The sequence below is a fragment of the Ailuropoda melanoleuca genome, chromosome 16 (genome assembly GCF_002007445.2).
Source record: "Ailuropoda melanoleuca isolate Jingjing chromosome 16, ASM200744v2, whole genome shotgun sequence".
Taxonomy (NCBI): Eukaryota; Metazoa; Chordata; class Mammalia; order Carnivora; family Ursidae; genus Ailuropoda; species Ailuropoda melanoleuca.
In genome coordinates this window covers 86,129,189-86,148,190 of record NC_048233.1, presented here as the reverse complement: position 1 = coordinate 86,148,190, position 19,002 = coordinate 86,129,189, and the positions used below count along the sequence as shown (strand labels likewise).

The window sequence follows — 19,002 nt, the reverse complement described above, 5'->3', positions numbered from 1 at the left end:
TGGGGCCTCCTGCCGGAAGAGCCACTTTGCAGCCCCTGAGCCCAAGAAAGGAAGGCCTCTGAGAAGCGTCGGCACCACCTCCCAGCCGGTGGTGGGACCCAGGCCAGAAAGACACGCACAATGCCACCGTCCAGCAGCCGGAGGATGGCCTCGGGGGCGCAGCACTGGTCACCCAGGGAGGGATGGGAGACAGCAGCCCCCACTGAAGGCGCAGCAGGACCTGGAGTCCAGCGCAGCCCGTTTCCTGACCCTCCGGGCCCCAGACAATGCTCAGGCTGCCTGGACAGCCTCTGCCCTTCTCTGTGCGGGGGGTGGGGTGGAGAGTGGTAGTGTGTGTGCGTCTCTGGTGACCCAGAGTCAGACCAGTTTGTACATCCCCAAGGATGGGGTGCTCACCACCACCACCCCTCCCTCAGCTCAGCCTGGAAAGATGCTCATTCCGTACTAGAATGTGCTAGAAACATCCCTCCTTGGTCCTAGTTCTGTCCCCACTTCAGCCTAAGACTCTGGGAGTACTGCAGGTGTGCTCATGGGGCCTCTCCCCAACTTCTCAAGGCCCCAAGTCCTAGACCAGGGCCTCCCACCCCACTGCACCCTACACCAAACTCAGCTGCACGGACAGCATAAGGAAGAGAGCATACTACAGCCAGGCACAGAGTCCGTGACACCTAGAGTCTCGTGGGGTGGGACCAGTCCATGCCCAGAGCCCAGGCCCTGCCACCCCAGGCTCTCCAGCCCCTGGCACTGCAGACAGGACCAAGACACAATTCCTAGTCCATCTTTATTTCTCATCTCCGTAGGTAAGGGCAGGGACCTGAGTGTGGCCACAGGTAGGCGCTAGTCCTCCTCCTCAGCGAAGGTGAAGGGGCTCAGCTTATAGCCACTGCCCAAATAGAACTTGTTCTGGAACTCCACCCTGGAGGCGACAAGGGGAGAGCTGGTGAGGGGCAGGCCCCCCGCCCCTCGTGCTGCCCGGGGCCAGCCAGGCGGGCCGCTCACCAGTGCAACCGCAGTGCGTGCAGGAAGGCCGAGAGCCCCTCCATCACCAACAGGATGGCCACGGTCAACACGGCGAAGGCGGCGAAGATGGGGACCAGCACCACGGCCGCCACGCCCAGCTCACGGCCCATGCGCAGGCCCTCGCGCATCACCATGGCCCACAGAACCTCCGACAGCTCTGGGGGTCAGGGAGACAGCAGTGGAGCCCAGGGCTGAGGGGGTGTCCGGCCAGCAGCCCCTGTGGCAGCCCGAAGCACCCCTTCCTGTGGGGCTGGTGGGGGAACATCCTCCGACAGCCTCAGTCTGCAGAGGGGACGCTTCCCCCAGGGAAAGGACCCGCCCAGGCCACGCTGCCAGCAGCTGCGAGCGTCCGAAGTAGCCAGGACCTGACCCGTGGCCAGCCCGCCCCCGGGGCCCAGGTCACTCACGGGCGTGGGCCAAGCTCAGGGCCCAGAGGCGCAGGTAGGAGGCCGTGTTGGAGATGCAGCCCAGGCAGAACTCGATGGTGTGGATGGCCTGGTGCATGAGCACCTCGGACAGGACAAACTGGGGGGTGCGGGGCAGTGAGGGGCCAGCCGGGCTGGCAGCCACCACCGCCCACTCACACGCTCGGGAAGACCATACCCACCTCGGCCTCCTCTTGGTCCCCCGGGCACCCTGCTTTCTCCTCATCAGAGCCCCAGCCGGCCACGGAGGCGTCGGAGGAGTCCAGAATCCCGGACTTGTCCTCATCCTGGGGGTGGGGAGCAGGCAGCATCAGCAGGCCCCCGCCACGCAGGAGGCCAAGAGGCAGCCGGGGAGGGGGGGTCAAACCTCCCCTCAGCCCTCATGCCCCCCCGCCCCGAGCCTCTACCAGCGGGCGGCCAGCGGGCCTCGGCGAGCGGCGGCGGTGCTGCCAGCGTAGGAACAAGGGTGTGCCGAGCAGCAGGACGGGCACCGCGGCCAGGGCCACGACCACCAGTGCGGACTGCACCACCTCCTGCGGCAAGGGGCGAGGGAGCTTGAGTCAGGGTGCCCTCGGCGAGCCACGCGCCCAGCTCAGGGGCCCAGAGCCTGCAGCCCACTCCCCCAAGGGCCCCTCGCTAAGCAGGGACGCCACGCTGTTAGGAATCCTGGGGAGAAGCAGCTGCCGGCACCCGCGGCACCAGCGTCCCTCAACCTCCCCGGCTCACAGCCCCAGGCCTGCACCCGCCGCGCAGAGCGGCCCGCGGCGCCCCGCAGCCCCCGCCTACCTGCCCGGTGAAGAGCGGCGGGTTGGTGCGGCTGCGGGAGAAGAGGAACATGTTGATGAAGTGGATAAGGATGCTGGGCGCCGGGCCGGTGGCGGAGATGAACAGCCACTTGTAGACGACCAGGAAGACGAGGTAGCCAAACAGCCCCAGGAGGAAGACCAGCTCGGGCAGGGTCTCCAGGAGCAGCCGGTGCCACTGGCCGAAGTGCCTGTGGGGGGGAAGGCCGGGGTCACCGGACCACGCACCAGCCACGCCCCTGGCCCTGCCTGTCCCGGTGCCCCCGCGCCCCCCCTCCAGAGCCCGGGCCCTCACACGTGGTTGAAGACTCCCAGGACCACCCCGAAGGTCATGTGGGTGACCCCAAGGATGACGGACATCTTCATCTTGAAGGAGTTGAGGAAGCTCAGGTGGTTGACGGCCAGGCTCCAGACCTGGGGTGGCAGGAGGGAGGGGTGTCACGCAGGGGACTCCCTGCCCGTGTCACTCTCAGCAGCCCCTCTGCCCCCGGGGAGCCGCAGCACGGTCTGCCACCCGTCAGCCCACTGCGGGGCAGCAGAGGGAAGGGTGCGGCGCACGGCCAGGCGGGCCAGCCCGGGCCCAAACCCCAGCTCTTCCCAGCGAGGGGACACTGCCCGCGTGCTCTCCTGTGCCTCTGCGTCCTCATCAGTGAAACGGGAGCAGTGCTGACGCGGACCTCACCGGACTGTCGCGAGGACTGTATACCATGTCCCGTCGCGCGGAAAGCGCAGAACGGTGTCTGGCACGGCGGGCTCCGAGCAAGCCAGCGCTGCCCTCGCTGCCACACGCCTCTCTCCTCTTTGAAGTGGCCGCTGTGTGGGCCCAGCAGGTGGGCCCCTTGTCCTTCCGGAACCCCGCACTTCCTGCACCCGGCACCAGGCCGGGCCCTCGGGAGGGGCTCGGTGAACGTGGCGGAAGGAGGGGCGAGGGCGAGGGTTAACGTCAGGGTCAAGGTTGGGGCAGGGTTAGTGCAGGAGCCCCGGCCCAGTCCGCCCACCTGCCCACACCCTCCACAGCAGGTGGCCGGGACTCACGGGGTCAATGCCGAAGGGGTAGGGTCCCAGGAAGACACCGCTGACTGCGGGGTCCAGGGTGAGCAGCGGGTGCTCGGCCAGGAATGCGTCGCTGTGGCAACAAGGACGGGTGGTCAGGGGCTACTGGGGGCCGCGGGGGGCCGCGGGGCCAAGGCCGGGCCTCACCTCCAGCCGGACTGGGTGGCCATGGCCGCTACGCTCCAGCCCGAGGGGAAGATGGTCGTGGCGCGGCTGAAACACTCGTTGTAGATGAAGCCGGTGTAGACGGAGAACAGCCCCATGAGCAGCAGCAGGTAGCGGCCACTGAAGAAGGTCCGCCAGATCTGGGGACGGGGGCGTCGTGAGGCGTGGCCCGGGCCCCCCCGGCCCCCGACGACCCCTCGCCCGCCCTCACCTCATTCTGCGCCGTCTTCACGGCCGGCCGGTTCTCCGCGAGCACCATGGCCAGGGCGAAGAGGAACATGAGCAGCCCGTGGCCCACGTCGCCGAACATGACGGCGAAGAGGAAGGGGAAGGTGATGATGGTGTAGGGAGCTGCGGGCAGAGGGGCCCGGCGGTGAGCCAGGGCCCCCAGGGGAACGTGGGCCTCTGTGCACCAGCGGCCGCAGAGGCCCCGACCCCAGGCTCTGGGACCCGGGGAAACGTGGAGGGGCTGTTGGCGGGGCGGGGACGCCCGACCGTGTGTCTGCATTCCAGGGCCCGCCGCTTCCTGGCTGTGTGACCACGGGCTGGTGACTTAGCCTCTCTGACCCTCTGTGTCCCCACCTGTAAACTGGAGACCGCAAGACCACACTTCGTAGGGCTCCTGTCAACGAGTCTATCCAGGGGCGGTACTGGCGGTAGACGGTAAACCATTTCCCGCCGGGGTGATTACAAGAGCTGTGAGCAGAAGCTCAGAAAGCACAGACAGCCCGTGACCGTCCTGACCGGCACCGGGCAAGTTCCAGGAGGCCGAGTTGGTCACTTCACCTCTGAGGTCTCACTTTCGCTTCAGTAAGATGGGACAAATCCCTAATGAGTGTTACAGGACGCCCCTCTTCCGAATGGAGTCCTCCCTCCCCTCGGACTTCCGGCCTCCAGCCCAGGAGCCGAGAAACTCCGGTTAAGCGCCCCCATTTGTGGTGCTTCGTTACAGAAGCCGTGGCCGCGTCTACCCGCCCCAAGGTAACGCTCCGAGGGCTGGGAGCCGGTCGTCGACTGCGGCTGTCTGGTGACCAGGCCTGTCTGTCCTAACTGCACCGGCCTCTGCCAGCACAGAGGAACCACGAGCATGTGAAAGGGATGGGGGCCCCGGGTCAAGTGCTGCATGCTGACCCGGCAGGGATGGCAGCCCCAAAGGACTGCATGGGACCCTGGTCATCGTTCACTCAGCCTCACATGCCGGACTCGTGTCCTGCCTGCCCCGTGCTGGGGGGCCGAGCGCCCTGCCTCTAGCCCACCGGCTGAGGCCAGACCCTCCCTGGCCTATGACCAAGTCCCCTCCAAAAAATGTGCCCCAGCACTGCTCATCTCCCACACCCATTCTTTGGGCTGAGACCCACTGTGGTCCCCACCCAGTGACGTGGGGGGGGCAGACTCTGGGCCACGGACCACCTGGTGCCAGCCTGCCACACGGAGAGCCATGTCTGGAGGGAGCAGAACCGGGCAGGTGACAGTAGCCCCCTGCCTGCTCCCCAACTCCCCACCCCTCAGCTGCTTCCCTGACTGGTTTCTCGCAGCAGCACCTCTCTTCACAGGCCACTTGTGCCAGAGCCCCCCCCCACTAGCCCCCCGGGTCCGCTTCTGGGAGAACCCGACAGCACCCAAGTCAAACTTCTTAAAAACACAGTGCGGCTGGCCGAAGAGCTCAGCAGGCTGACTCTGGCCTTGTGAACTGCCAATCCGCATCTGTCCACCTCCCCGGCCTGCTCCGAGGGCTCCAATCTTATTCCCATCGTACAGATGTGGAAACGGAGGCTCAGGGAAACTAAGAAATGAGCCGGGGTGAGCAAGTCAGACCTCAGACCTGAGCCATTCCTACTGTTCTTTGCACGACCCCGTGCTGGATCCCCTGTGAGCCTAACTGGGAAGGGGGGGTGCTGCTGGGGGTAAACACAAAGCTTGCACGCTGCCTCCCCCGCCCCCCAGCATGGTGGGAGTGCGCTTCTCATCTTAACGGGGCAGGACAGGCCCAGTGCACAGATGCCGCCCTCCCGGGCTGGGGGCTCCACGGCTCTCACCAGGGTTGACCTCCTGGTAGCGGCCCACGCCGTAGGCGTCCACGATGCCTTGGAAGCTGGCCGTGAAGCGGTTGGTGCGGATGAGTGTGGGGGGCATGTCCCGGCAGGGGATGCGGTGAACCACAGCGCTCACACCGGCCTCGCTCTGGGGCACCCGAGGGGCAGACAGACAGATGACACTGATGGCAGGGGGGCCTTCAGAGACCCTCTGACACCCCCCAAGCCAGGACCAACCGGAGATGTGGGGCTCACCGGGCAGGAGCCCGGGACATCTAGGATAGCCCCTCCCTTCTCTGTGAAATAGGACCACCATCCCACCTGCCCCAATTCGGGGTGATTTAGGGAGAGCCCGAGATCAGCTGGACCAGAAGTCGCTTGGGAAATCGGAGCCCGCTGCTTATCTAGGTGGCCCAGGAGAGGGAGCCCCGCTGACACCTGTGAGCACCTATGAGGCACCAGCAGCTACAGGGACCCCGGCGGGTCATCACACCCATTTCACAGATGAGTAGCCCGAGGCTCCCTCCAGGGGGCCAGTGCCTGTTGAGCCAGCCTCCCGGGTGCTCTGGCCCCTCCCCGGGCTTCGGACATCAGGACGGGGAGCGCCTGGGCCAGGGTCCTCGGGGCAGACTCCCCGAAGCAGGGGGAGCCCTGGCCAAGGCCCCGTATTTGGAACAGGAAGTGTGTTGGCAGGTGGGAGCTGGCACCTGCCTGGGAGAAGCGGAGGGCAGGAGACCCCCCCACCCCACCCCCACTCACCGAGCTGTCCTGCAGCACTTGCTGCAGGGTGGGCAGGTCGCTCGTGGCGCACCAGCCCTCGGCAATGAGGCACTTGTGCGTGGCGCTCACGCTACACTGGTTGAGGACCAGGTACACGGCCTTCATCTTGCGGATCTGCACCTGCCAGGGTGGCAGCAGCCGCTGCACCCGGCCCAGCACCTGGCTCAGGAAGCGCTCCGTCTCCCCCAGGACCTGAGGCCAGAGCAGGCGGTGAGGGAGGCGGGCCAGGCCAGCGGGGCAGGGGCCGGCGGGGCACTGGGGCTGCGCGAGCGCCCACCTCCTGCAGCTCCTGGCTCTGCTGCTGCAGCTGCTGCAGGGTCCCCAGGCGGCCTTCCTCCTGCTCCACGAACGGGAACACGTGGCAGTGGAAGCTGGCAGGCAGGAGGGGCGGCGTGAGGGGAGCAGCCCGGCGGGGCGGGGGGTGGGGTCTGGCTGGGCAGAGGCTGAGTCGAAAGGGAGCTTCCGGGGCAGGGCAGGGGACGGGGCAGTGACACGCGGGGGCAGCCCCACGGAGCTCACCAGTCCGTGATCTTGCGGATCTTCTGCCCTATCTGCTCGCCCCAGTAGGAGATGAGGAAGGTCATCCACGTGGCAGGCTCACCCTGCGGGAGCGGGGCCTGCTTTACCTGGAGTCCCGGCCCCCCCAGCCCGGGACGCCACGCCCCCCGCCTGGGCCCCCCCCCCAGCCCCCACCGTCACGGGGTCCTCCAGCGGCTGCTCCGTCTCCCTGAAGCTGGCGATAAGGAAGCCGCGGCAGGCCCTCCAGAGCAGGCGTTCCAGGGCGGCGGCCTTGGCGGGCTCCACAGCACCTGCCACGAAGCTGCCAGGCCGGGAGGCTCAGGACCGTCCAGCAGGCACGCGGCCTGCTCCCAGGGAGGGGCCGGAGCTCGAGGCCAGCCCAGAGGAGGAGAAACCCCCGCGTGCCCCAGAAATTCTGGGCCTGGAGGAGGAGGCTGCGGGCAGTCTGAGGGTGGAGGAGGCGAGCCCTGAACGAGGAAGTCGTCAGGGCCTCCGGGTGTCAGGAAAGAGCTGGACGCACCCCTTACTTACTTGACTCTCAGGTCCTGGTGGGGCCCCCCCGGGGGCTGGAGAAGGGGGGTTCTTTCCAAGAGCCCATCTGTGGGGGTGGCTGCCAACTGGGGGCCAAGAGGCACTGTAAGCCCAGTGCCAACATAGGGCCTGGCGCCCCCGCCTCCCCCCTCCCCCTGCCTGGGACTGGCGCTGACCGGGAGGCGGTGGCCCCGGCCCAGCACGGCCGAGTGCAGCTGCAGCTGGTGCAGCTGGGCCCGCAGGGACTGCTGGTTGCCCCGCACATCCCGGAGCTCCCGGGCCAGGCGATCTGTCTCCTCCTGGATGCGCAGCAGGTCACGGGGTGGGGGTGCCAGCAGCCTCCCCTCGGGTGGGTGCAGCGCCAGCCCAGCCCGCCGCACCTCCTCCTGCAGGAACGCTGGGGGCAGAGCAATGGGCGTCAGGGGAGGCCATGCGGGGGGCCCGCGCCAGCTCATGGCTTCTGTTAGCCAAGGGCCGCCTAAGGTCTAGGGGGTCCCAAACGCTGCCCCAAACTCAACTGACCACCAGCTAATTGATTCACTGAGTCCAAGACTCCTGGAAAAACCCCAGGCCAAACCTATATCCCCAAAGGTCCGCTCTCCTCTTGAGCTCTCCCTCCCCGCGCTCTCCCTTGGCCACTGCCCCGCCCGGGCCCTGGGTCCCACAGTGGTGTCCAGGCAGGTTGGCCCAAGCCCTGGGGGGCCTGGGACAAGAGCGTGATGCCTTAAAAGCTATCCGTCAAGCTAACACACCATTAAACCAATGTGCTCTGTTCTCCCCTCTCATAGGCTCCTCCTGGGAGGGGCTGCCAGAGTCCAGGGCCAGGGTCCCTCTTGCCTGAGTTTAAGAAGCGGCTCCTTGGGGCACTGACCCTGGATACCGGCCTCTGCCCACCCCAGACCATCTGTAGCAGAGAAAGCTCTGTGCATGCCTCTCCCCTGCTTAGAAACCACAGTGCCTCCCAGTGTCCACTGGATGAATTCCTAGGTCTTCATGCAATATTTGAGGCCTCTTCCAAGTGAGCCCCATTCTCAAGAGCGTCCCACAGACCCCAGCTGCCCTGTCCTGGCTCTGCAGGGCCTGGCTTGGACCTCCCTTCTCTGTCTTCCACCTGGGGGACCAAGACTCCTCCTCTCAGGCTGGCACCTCCTCCAGGAAGCCTGCCTGGGATGTGGGCCTGAGGCCAACTCACTGAAGGTTTTCTCCAGCTCTTCGCAGCGCCGAACGTCCCCCACAAAGCGTCTCTGGAAGGCGCTCACCGAGGCATTGAGCTGTGGTTGCCACACAGAGGGGTCAGACTTCTGGGGATGGGGGGCAGGGAGGTCCCACCCAGGGTCCAGGCTTGGCTCTCTGCAGGCCATAGCTGCCTCCCCCGAGAAAGATGCCGAACACCCTATGACCCTCCACATCCCCAGCAGGACAGAGACCAGGCTTTGCGTGCTCTGGGGAGGGTGTGACGGGGCGCCGGAGGCAAGGTGGCCTCAGCCATAAGGCTGGCCTTTCAGAGAGCAGCCAGGATTCAAGCAGGGGCCATTCCGGGGGGAGGCGGCATACCATCTCGGGGTGAGGACGAGGCCCCCTCCCGCGCCTGTCCGGCCCCACTCACGTCTCTGAACTCCACGAGACCCAGCTCGCCCAGCTGGCTCACACAGGTGTAGGCTGCAGACGTGGGCAGGAAGAGCTGCACCAGCGCCACCTCCTCGCTCCGGAACATGGAGCCCATGGTCCTGCGGGCCGGGCCGGGGGAAGGCTCAGTCGGGCGGGCCAGACGGCTCCCCATCGAGCAGGAATTCTGTCCACCTCAGCTCACATAATCCATGGAAGGTCTTGCTACCAACCCCGTGCAACAGATGGGGAAACTGAGGCCCGGGAAGCCTCAAAGGGGTGCCGAGGTCGCACAGGAAGCAAGCGGTACAACTGGGAGTGGACCCCGCCCTGGCTGACCTCACCGCCTGACCCACCGCCCCCCCCACCCCAAGCTCTTTCCCAGCTGGCTCTGCCCTGTCCCAGGCACCCACCCCGAGCCCTGGTGGCACTGGCTCTTCTCACACATGCCTTCTGCTCCCACTGTCCCTCCTCTGTGACCTGCCCTCACCCTAGATCCTACTCATCCTTGGGGCCCCAGGCCAAGGGTCACCTCCAGCAGCCGGCCTCCTAACTGCCACAGCCCTCGGCTGGCCACGAACCCTTGTCCTTCTACACCAAGGAGCCTCCGTGACAAGAGAGAGCCAGGGCTGAGGTTGGGGCTGTCCCCCCCACACCCCCCTGGCAGCTGGAGCCCCCTCCCTCCCTGGGGTGTCTGTGTGTGCTGAGGGGGTGGGAGCCCCCACCGGGTCCCCTGGTGCCCTCACCGAGGGCAGAGAGGCCTGAGGGCGGGGGACCTTCCCCGGAGGCTTGGACCGCTTGGCGGCCGATGTCCAAATAGGGGCGGAAACAGCCTTCCAGGTGTCGAAACCCTCGAAAGCGAAACTGTGGAAGCTGACATGGGCGACAGCCCGCCGGGGCCCTGCCCAGACGCCGTGGGGGAGGCCCTGCAGATGCCCCAGCCATGAGCCAGGACTCCATGGCCACTGCTCTCGGGGCCCAGGGCCAGCCACTTCCCCCCTGTGGGACTCAGTTTCCTTAGCTCTCAAAGTGTCAGGGAAGGGGACAGGCATGGGTGAGGTCCCAGCTGAGGGTGAACACTTGGCGCCAAAGTGCCCCGCCTGCTTTCTGGGCTAGCGGGGGCCTGCCTAGCTGGTCACTTCCTCCCCTGGGCCTGGTTTCCTTCAGTCTAAATAGGGAATGCAGCCCCGGCCCCAGCCTGGAAGAGGAGAGAAGGCTGAGAGACAGCCCGAGACTGCAGCAGCCCTGGGCCCCTCGGTGGGCAGGAGGGGCTAGGTTCCATCCCCGAGGGCCAGGGACCAGGCTCCAGGCCAGGGACCAGGCTCCAGGCTCCAGACAGCTCTAGCTGTCACTGGCTGTGTGTCCTTGGGGGAGTCTCTCACCTTCTCTGGGCTTCCACTTCCTTTTTGGGTAAATGGGACTTGGCCACCCCCAGGAGAGACAGGACCTGAGTGGAGAGATGACAAAAACAGAGCCTCCATGTCCCCTTCACCCACACTACCTCGCTGAACCCTAACAGCAATCCTGGGGGAAGAGGACACTATAACCTTGTTTTAGAGCTTCGCGGATGGGTCAGTGCACTTGGAGAGTGAGGTCTGGGGTCAGGTGGTCATCAGGTGGCTAAGTCAGGCCGGAGCCAGGCACTGCAGCTGCAGGTCTGGAAGTTCCAGCCAGTACATAATATGGGCTCAGGGGAGGGCAGTTCTCTGCCCAGGGCACCCTGAAAGGCTGGGCTGCACAGAAGAGCCGGTTCTGGGAACCAGGTCTGGGGACCCAGGGGGTGCCACCGCCCCAGGCTGTGCCAAATCCAGCCTGGCACCTCTCACTCACAGGGCCTCAGCCTGCGCAAGTCCCTTGGGCGGGAATTCCCTTGGGTTGGATGGGTGGGGTGCACAGGGACCTGGTCAGACCCCTCCCCCACATTTGAGGACTGCACTGGCTCACTCCTTACCCCCATCCTCCCTGGCCGCGACGCAAGCCAGGGGCCACTGCACTCCTTTTAATGGAGCAAATGAAGGTTTCTCGGTCCTGTGGCCTTCAGGGTCCAGACTGCAGCCCCCTCCTAACTCTATTCCCTTCTCCTCCTGGTCCCTCAGGGGCTGAGGCTAAGGCCAACTCCTTCAGGAACCCACCAGGTCTCTCCTCCGAGCCCCTGACCCACATGATAGCGCTGAGCTGGAGAAGAGGGCCTGCTGCTTCCCCTATTCCAGACTGGCGGGCTCTGGAGTTGGAGTCATCCCACTTGCCTCTAGCTCTGCCTCTTCCTAGCTGGGTGGGCCTCAATTTCCTCATCTGTAGAATGGGTCCCTCCCTCCGAGGAAGATGCCACAGAGAAAGCCCTGAGCGCCACCAGAGCACCTCCAGGACGGGCAGAATTGGGCCCAGTAGTTGGCGGCTGTTAACTCTCTGTCCTCCTCTTCCTCTTCCCTTTCCCCACCTCCTCCTCGTCGTCGTCCCCACTGTGGCCCCCACCAAGGCCCGACACCCGGCGGGCCGGGCCGGCAGACTGGGTCGCATCCACTGACCCAGCTGGGTGGGGGTTCCAGGACCCCCTTCCTGGGGCAGGGCGAAAGGAGGGTGGCAGACGGAGCTGGGGGGGGGCGCTCTGCAAACCCCGGCTGGGGCACACTCACCCCCGGGTCCGCCGCACGCGGCGCCGCTTAGCTCTGGCTCCCGGCTCTGCGCTCCGGGCCGCGGCGCCCACGCAACTCACTTTCCCCGGCGGGCGGGGCCGCAAGGGGCGGGACCGCAAGGGGCGGGACCACGGAAGCCCCGCCCCGTCCCGTCCGGGCTTGGTGGGGAGGGGCACCGGAATGCGGCGAGCGGCCGGCGCCCGCCCTCGCTTCCTCGAGGGAGGCTGGGGACCCCTGGGGACGGGGGGCGGGGCCGCCGGGAGACCCGAGCGGAGACACCGAGCAGCGCCCACCGCGCACGCCTACGTGGCCGGCATGCGGATGCGGGGAGGCGTCCGGGGCACGGGGCTGGAACCCCCAGCACCTAGAGGCCTCACTGGGCCTATGGCTGATGGGACCTCAAAACACTGAGGCTTGGGGTCCAAAAGCCGCGCGTCCCCAGCCCGCTCCCCCACTTCTGGGACCCCTTTCCTGAGGCCGCATTTGTACCCGGTCCTTACACCCTGCCTCTGACCACCCCAGGATAGGGGCCTAGGCTCCAGGCCCAGTGCTCCGTGACCTTGGGTGGGTGCTGCCCCTCTCTGGGCCTTTTTCCTCAACAGCAGCAGGACACTGAGGGCTGGGCCATGGTTGTGATGTTCCGCTCAGGGCCGGGCCCACAGTGGTAGTTGTCTGCCCGTGGCTGGGGGCGTCCCAGTGACTTTGCTAATTAGCTCCCCTCGGTTGGTCATGTCCCAGCACCCTGAACCGAGGCTCACGAATGTCCAGCTGCCTGCACTTTGGACAGGCCAGGACCATACCCACTGGACAGGAGGGACAAGGGGCCTCTCAGCTCTGGTGATCCTTGAACCTCACATAGCAAGGTCCTCTGAGGGGTAGGGGAGCCGTAGGCAAACGGAGCCCCAGAGCGGGGGGTGGACAGTGACAGCCTAGGACAACATCCTCAGAAAAGGTGTGCGGGGGGGGAGCCAGTTCTGGGGCATCATAGGTCTGTTTCCGGGGGGGGGGGACCTCAACACAGCCGATCTGAGCACCAGTAGGGACCTCAGGTCAATACTTCCTGGTGCAGGGGAAACTGGAACCCCACTGCTGCAAAACGGCATTAGAGGTGTGCTCCTGAAACACACACACAGTTTGGGGCAAGTCAGAAAGGGTAAGAGGTCAGGAGCTGGATAGTCTGACCTATCTTTAACAAACGTGTTGTATTTATCGGTGTACAAACGCACGCTCCATGACAATTACCCACTACTGGCTCTGCCTGGGAACAGTGCATGAGGGGTGATTTGGATTTGCAAGCCTGTCTCATTACTGCAGGGCTCCTGCCTCCCACTAGGCCTGCAGGGGGCTGGACACATGGACACTTCCTAGGCTCTGCTCTTCCCTTCGGGTCCTGCACTCACTTCTCGCTTCTGCGCCTTGTTCCTTAGGCCGTGGGGGCCCAGGAATGGCCTGGACCACTTCAGCACCAGGAGATGGCCCAGGTGTCAGCAGTCATGAACAAAGGGAATGAGGTGGGGGAAGGCGAGGTTCTTTGCTACAGGCCTTCTCAGAGCCTTGAATGTGCTCACATGCGGCACCTATCCCAGAGCAAAGAGGGCACTTGGCACATTTCCCACACTGACTGGTCCACACCACCCGCCTCTCTGTCCCTTCAACAAAGCAATATGGGAGGTTAGTGTTTTGTGAAGAGTACTTTTGAAAATGATGGAAGAGGAGGGGCGGGGCCCAGATCTCTGACCTGAGCTTGTGTTTTCATCCGACTCATGCTGTGTGATCCCGAGCAAGTCCCTTCACTTCTCTGAGTGAGCGTGCTCACAGCTGGGGATAGGATAAAGCCCTTCCCGGTGCCAGGCCCGAGGGGGCCGGTTTTGGCCGTCCCATCCTGGGCAAGCACGTGGCCCCGCAGGCAACCCCACCGCTGCCGGGATTAGGAAGCTGGAAGTTCTGGGCGGCAGCAGCCAAGCCCGCAGCCTGGTCTGGGGAACTTGGGGCAGAAACGGGATGTGGCTAGAGATGAGGCAAGGCCGGCTCAGGGGCAGCAGGGCCTGTGTCACCTCCTCGTGACTGTTGCCCTAGAGCAGGCCTCTCCCTGCCCCCAACAAGGACACCCCGGCCCTTCTGAGGTTCTGCCACCCCAACGGACTTCTGCCTGAGGCCTCGGCAGACTCGATGTCCTTAGGGCCCTGGCGCTGCGTGGCCCTCCGGAGGGCGGGCCCAGGCCCCACCCTTTGGACACCCAGGATCATGGCAACAGCAGACCTGAGACGAAGCCTTGGGGAATATGACCAGGGCGAGGTGTGTGCGGCGGGGCTGCTGTGCGCCGGGGCCCAGCCATGGCCCCCAGAGTCCCACAGGGAGGCCGGGTCACCTCTGCTAGCTCCCCGAAGGGCCTGCCTGGCCCGGCCCGCTGGAGTCACGACGGAGGCGGTGCAGGAGGCAGAGCTGTTTTATTGGGCGGCAGGGGCCGCGGGCCCGGCGGGCAGGGGCGTCAGCGGTACAGGAAGTCGGCCTGGATGTTGGCGGCGATCTCTGCTTCCCACTTGTCCCCGTTGCTGAGCAGCTTCTCCTTGTTGTACAGGAGCTCCTCGTGGGTCTCGGTGGAGAACTCGAAGTTGGGGCCCTGTGGGCAGGGGCGGGTGCGGCCGCGTTAGGCCCGTCCGGACAGCCTCTGCCCCCCTGCCCCTCCGCACCCCAGGCCCGCTCACCTCGACAATGGCGTCCACGGGACAGGCCTCCTGGCAGAAGCCGCAGTAGATGCACTTGGTCATGTCGATGTCATAGCGGGTGGTCCGGCGGCTGCCATCGGCCCGCGGCTCGGCCTCGATGGTGATGGCCTGGGAGAGGGGTGCCGGGCGCCCCTGACTGCTCATGTCTGCCCCCTCCTGGGGGCTCACTCTGGGACCGCAGAGCGGACCTGCCACCCTCAGCCTCATGTGCCCTTCTCGATGGCTCTCCCAAAAGGCCCCTGTCCCGCTGCCCTAGCTGACATTTTTGTTAACCGCCGGCATCTCCTGCCGGGGAGACTAGGTCTCACAAGTGGAGGGCCGTAGCCTGCTATGTTCACTGCAGCACCTGTGGCCCGGCGGGGGGTGGGGGGGTAGTCCCCAGGACTTGCTCAACGGCTGGTGGCTGTACACTGAACAACCTTCCCATTTCGCTCATTATCCCCCTTTCATGGATGAGAAAATTGAGGCTCAGAGAAGTCGAGAGGCTTCCCAAAGCCACACAGCAAGTGAGGGGCAAAGCCCAGACTCAAAGGTAGGTCCTTAACGCTGTTTCTGCGTACGGCCTTGTGCCAGCAGCGAGAAGGCCTGGAGCCTCCCTCGGCTGGAAGGACGTTCAAAGGAGGTTTGCCAAAGGCCCTCGTGTGTCCCCTGGAGTGTAATGCTCACCATTCAGTGGGGCCTGAGGCTGGTAGCCTTGTTTCTTTGTGCCTCAGTTTCCTCATCTATAAAAATGGGGTAATAACCTCTGGGTCCTAGAGTTGCTGCAGAAGTCAGTCATGAGCTGGAACAGCGCCGGGTCTGTCCACGGTGCTCACGGCCTGGAGGCCATTACCTCTTCTTGCGCTCCAGGGTCAGAGACATCAAGGCCACAGCCCATGGCCCGGAGCAGCCGCTGGGAGGGGGCGGTCACTGTGTGGACGGTGAGTGACCACAGTGCCAACTGGGGCTCCTGCTGGGGACGCCCGTGGCTCTGTCCAAGAGCCTCACCTGGATCTTTCTTTCTTTCTTTTTTTTTTAAAGATTTATTTATTTGAGAGAGAGGTGGAGTGCGTGCAGGGGGCAGGAGGGAGGGGCAGAGGGAGAGAGAGAATCCAAGCAAACTCCGTACTCAGCGCTGAGCCCAATGTGGGACTCAATCTCACGACCCTGAGATCACGACCTGAGCCGAAACCAAGAGTCAGACACACTTAACCGACTATGGCACACAGGCACCCGGCTTCCACACTAACTGGCCTGGACTCCGGGTGGTCCGTGTAGGGCCCTCTGACAGAACTAATGCTGGGGGCTCAAAGGAGCAGCAACTGGGAACAGTGAGGGCCTCAGCTGCGGTGTGTGTGCCCTGAGGTTGGTGACAGGCACACACGCAGAGATCCTAAACCTGCCGCTGCGTTCAGGGCAAAAGTGGGGACTTCCAGGGACCGCTCTGCGGCTCACAAGCCCAGGTTTCACGCCCCTGACCAGATCCCCGAGGGCAGGACCCACAGGTGTCCTGTGGCCTGCTCAGGGCTTCAAGCCTTCCTCTGAGGACTCACTGAGGAACTGGCCTGGCAACAAGGCTCAGAGAGGGAAAGGGGCTTTCCTGGGGACACACACGCAGCAGGGGGACCAGAGTTCAGGTCCAAGGCTGCAGCCTCGCCCTTGAACAGCAGCAGCCGGGGGGCGGTCAGCAGGGGCTCACCTGGGCGGGGCAGACGGCCTCACAAAGCTTACAGGCAATGCAGCGCTCCTCTCCCGATGGATAGCGACGCAGCGCATGCTCTCCCCGAAAGCGAGGGCTCAGTGGGCCCTTCTCGAATGGGTAGTTGATGGTGGCAGGCTCCCGGAACAGGTAGCTTAGGGTCATGCCCAGGCCTGGGGGCAGCAAGTGCACAATGGGTGGGGGCCCCTCCTCCCTACCCAACTGGGCCCACCCCCATCGTGCCTGGCCCCTTCCCCCAGGGCCCACCTCGGACGAGCTCAGTCCACAGCAGGGTCTGAGCAGCTCGGTCGGTCACCGACTTCATGTCCATCGAAGGTTCCCGCATGTTCACGAACTCTGCAGGGGAGGTGGGCAGAGGGGGCCGTGGCAGGGCTTCTCATGTGCCCATGTTCCCTAGGAATCCAACTCAGGGAGATAAGGCCTCGTCTTCCTTCCAGCTGCTCCCCCCGACAAGGGCTTGTTGGTTCGTGAAACCTTCCAGCCTCGCAAGCACCCTGCAAGGCCTGTCTCTGGCTCTGGGCAGTCCTTGCCCACTTCTCCCTGGGTCTGGGCAGCCGTCCGAGCCCAGGAGTTGAGGAGGTTGGGAAAGGGCTTTGGGCGGTGAGGTCCTGGTGAAGAGGACGGCCAGCAGAGCCTCACACCTGGCAGATCCCTCCCTGTCCCACGCAGGGGAGCTCCGAGCTCAGCGTGTGGCCACAGGGAAGGCTCCCCACCCCCTCACTGACAGACCCTGCCCCCATGAATCCTATTCAATCTTGATCATCGTTACAGAGTAGAAACAGAGGCTCAGAGAGGGGGAACCTCGGGCAAAACCAGGACTAGAACCTAGGCTTCCACCCCTGCCTCTGGCAGGTTCATGATCAGGAAAGCCCGAGGCTCAAGGTGCCCCAGGACTCACTGTAGGTCGCTGCGACTGTGCTGCCGTGGAGGTTCCGGCCAGTGGGATGTCCTGGAAGGAGAGGGATTGCGGTACGCGGCTGCAGCCTCATGTCGAGAGACTGGGCTCCCCCACACCCTGGGAAAGGCTCCCTTGGTCCTACCTGCACGTGCAGCCTGGGCCAGGGCCCGAAGCAGTGTACGCGTAGTCAGGCAGCGCATCTGCAGGCATGAAATGGGAGGCAGGCATGGGTGGGTCCCAGACCTGTCCCCATAGGAACTCTGGTACTGCAGGAGCCCGTCCTCAGTGCCACTGTGTCACCTGGTCTCCGATTTATCCCCATTCCCGACAGAGGCACAAAAGGCCTCCCTGCTCCCAGGTGTGGCACCTCCCAGTCTTTCAAACCTGACCCAGCTCGGCTGGGCTAAGAGGTAGGGAGTGTCTGTGGACCCCACGTCCTATCAATCTCAGCTTCCAAAAAATCTTTAAAAGCCATCCCTCCTCTCTCCCTGGACCAGTGCTCCTGTCTCCTCTCTCTCCCCTCCTCTGTTCATCCTCCCCAGATCTGACCCAAATAACACTGCCACCAGCCACCAGGATTGAAAGCTCACTGTGTCAGGCAGGCACTGTGCTACGGGTCACACACACTGTCACTTGGTTCTTACAAGGACCCCACAGGGGGCACAGATGAGAAGCTGAAGCTCGGCCACGTTAAGTGACTTGCCCAAAGTCACACACTGGGGGGTAGGTGGGGGGGTGGGACCAGTACCTGAACCCAGGCCAGACTCCTCCCTTTACATCCACAGTCCACCCTCATTGGAAATCCTTTAAAGGCTTAACTAACCCTCGAGATCAAATTCCTTTCCCCACCATGAAGGTCCTTCTGGAACCGTCTCCCAGCCTGCCAAGTGACCTTGGGCAGGTGAGGTCATCTGGCACGTTTTCTCATCCGTGAAATGGGGGTCATGAGAACGAAGGGGGTTGTACATGTCCAGAGCCTGGCATCTAGCCGAAGGTCAAAAGTGACCCTCCCGTGACCTGTGACTTCCCGCGGGCCCATCCCCTCTGACCGCTGACTCCAGCACCAGGTGCCCGCCAGCCAGACACCGTCCCCGACCTTCCCCATGACCTCCGACCCCGCGGGCGGGGCATGCGCCTTGGCGATGCCGGTTCCCGGGTCCGCCCGCTGCGCGATGAAGGACACCTGGACTGCCGGCCCTGAGCAGGCCGAGATGAAGCCCGGCCGCAGAGCCGGCGGGGCCGACGAGAGCACAACACTCGCCCCCGACACCGCACCGTCCAGGCCTGGCTTTTAACAGCTGAGCCAAAACACCTACCTTGAAGCGCTGTCGCTCCTTCCCTTGCCGAACGGCCTGTCCGCCAAGAGGCGGAGCCTACACTCTGAGACGCTACCATTGGGCCGGCTAGTTTCACCTTTTCCGCGCTCATCTTTTACGGTGTGTCCTGATTGGCCAGTGGCGCCGCTGAAAGAGGCGGGATCCCGAAGCATCTTTCCTTTGATTGGCTAGAGGAGAGCCGACTCTTGAAGTTGCGCTGGGCGCCGCCATGTTGGATTGAAGAGGCCAATAAGCGAGGACTCCCGCACCACTGTAGGCGGGACGTCCGGGGCGTGGCTTAGGAAGGGGCTCCGGGTCAGACCTGGCGCCCCGGGTTGGAGGAGAGCTGTTGGGTGGCTGCGGGGTGTTTGTGTTAACGGGGTTGAGAATTGTGGCCAGCGGTGATTCCGCGGGAGCCGTGCCTGCTCGGTGCTAAACCTTTACCCAGAAGCCCTGTGTGGAGGATTATTCTCGCTTTCCTGATGGGGAAGCTGAGGCACGGATTTGTTTAGGAACTTTGCCCAAGCGTTAGAGCTGAAAAGTGCGGCCGCCCAAGTCCCACCTTGATGTGTGTGACTCGGGATCCCTGTCCCTCAACAGCCACCAAACTGTTTCCTCCCAGTGGATTGATTGTGCGGCAGAGGGACCCCGGAGGTTGCAGGCACGGAGAAGGCCCTTGGGGCCCGCTGTGTGTTGGTGGTGGGCGGGAAAGTGGGAGGTGCTCTTGCAAGGCGTCTTGGATGATGTGATGTCCAAGCTGACTTCGAGGAGGCATAGGGCAGGCCAAGGGCAGACA

The 19,002-nt window shown here is 64.5% G+C and overlaps 2 protein-coding genes across 5 annotated transcripts; both read right to left on the bottom strand.

The window, feature by feature from the left end:
* Positions 1 to 763: 763 nt before the first annotated feature.
* Positions 764 to 11,696, bottom strand: TCIRG1 (T cell immune regulator 1, ATPase H+ transporting V0 subunit a3). Of its 2 annotated transcripts, XM_034644872.1 has the most exons (21): positions 11,568 to 11,696; positions 10,317 to 10,381; positions 8,936 to 9,056; positions 8,522 to 8,600; positions 7,506 to 7,726; positions 7,330 to 7,415; positions 6,973 to 7,099; positions 6,799 to 6,881; positions 6,557 to 6,650; positions 6,259 to 6,471; positions 5,503 to 5,647; positions 3,678 to 3,817; positions 3,449 to 3,606; positions 3,284 to 3,374; positions 2,544 to 2,662; positions 2,232 to 2,439; positions 1,853 to 1,978; positions 1,628 to 1,732; positions 1,428 to 1,545; positions 1,000 to 1,177; positions 764 to 916 (listed from the first exon to the last, which is right to left on the bottom strand). In XM_034644872.1, the coding sequence occupies exons 3-21, from the start codon at positions 9,050 to 9,052 to the stop codon at positions 838 to 840; spliced, it is 2,487 nt and encodes an 828-aa protein (XP_034500763.1). In that variant the 5' UTR covers positions 9,053 to 9,056; positions 10,317 to 10,381; positions 11,568 to 11,696; the 3' UTR covers positions 764 to 837. The 2 variants fall into 2 exon arrangements, with proteins under 2 accessions (XP_034500763.1, XP_034500764.1); XM_034644873.1 differs by lacking the exon at positions 10,317 to 10,381 and having other exon boundaries at positions 11,568 to 11,667.
* Positions 11,697 to 13,997: 2,301 nt separating this feature from the next.
* On the bottom strand, positions 13,998 to 18,345 carry NDUFS8 (NADH:ubiquinone oxidoreductase core subunit S8). 3 transcript variants are annotated; one of them, XM_002921293.4, is made up of 7 exons: positions 18,207 to 18,345; positions 17,033 to 17,090; positions 16,891 to 16,941; positions 16,239 to 16,328; positions 15,972 to 16,144; positions 14,273 to 14,401; positions 13,998 to 14,187 (listed from the first exon to the last, which is right to left on the bottom strand). In XM_002921293.4, the coding sequence occupies exons 2-7, from the start codon at positions 17,088 to 17,090 to the stop codon at positions 14,056 to 14,058; spliced, it is 633 nt and encodes a 210-aa protein (XP_002921339.1). In that variant the 5' UTR covers positions 18,207 to 18,345; the 3' UTR covers positions 13,998 to 14,055. The 3 variants fall into 3 exon arrangements, with proteins under 3 accessions (XP_002921339.1, XP_034500779.1, XP_034500780.1); XM_034644888.1 differs by lacking the exon at positions 18,207 to 18,345 and adding an exon at positions 17,987 to 18,177; XM_034644889.1 differs by lacking the exon at positions 18,207 to 18,345 and adding an exon at positions 17,714 to 17,956.
* Between the last annotated feature and the right edge of the window lie 657 nt (positions 18,346 to 19,002).

Coding starts and splice junctions, on each gene's coding strand:
- TCIRG1 (XM_034644872.1), bottom strand. CDS start 9,052: ATGGGCTCCATGTTCCGGAGCGAGGAGGTGGCGCTGGTGCAGCTCTTC. Junction 7,100..7,329: donor CACCAGGACCTGAGAGTCAA/GTAAGTAAGGGG, acceptor CCGGCCTGGCAG/CTTCGTGGCAGGTGCTGTGG. Junction 1,178..1,427: donor CCTGAGCTTGGCCCACGCCC/GTGAGTGACCTG, acceptor CCTGACCCCCAG/AGCTGTCGGAGGTTCTGTGG.
- NDUFS8 (XM_034644888.1), bottom strand. Junction 16,942..17,032: donor GGCCCAGGCTGCACGTGCAG/GTAGGACCAAGG, acceptor CTCTCCTTCCAG/GACATCCCACTGGCCGGAAC. Junction 16,145..16,238: donor GTGGACTGAGCTCGTCCGAG/GTGGGCCCTGGG, acceptor TGCTGCCCCCAG/GCCTGGGCATGACCCTAAGC.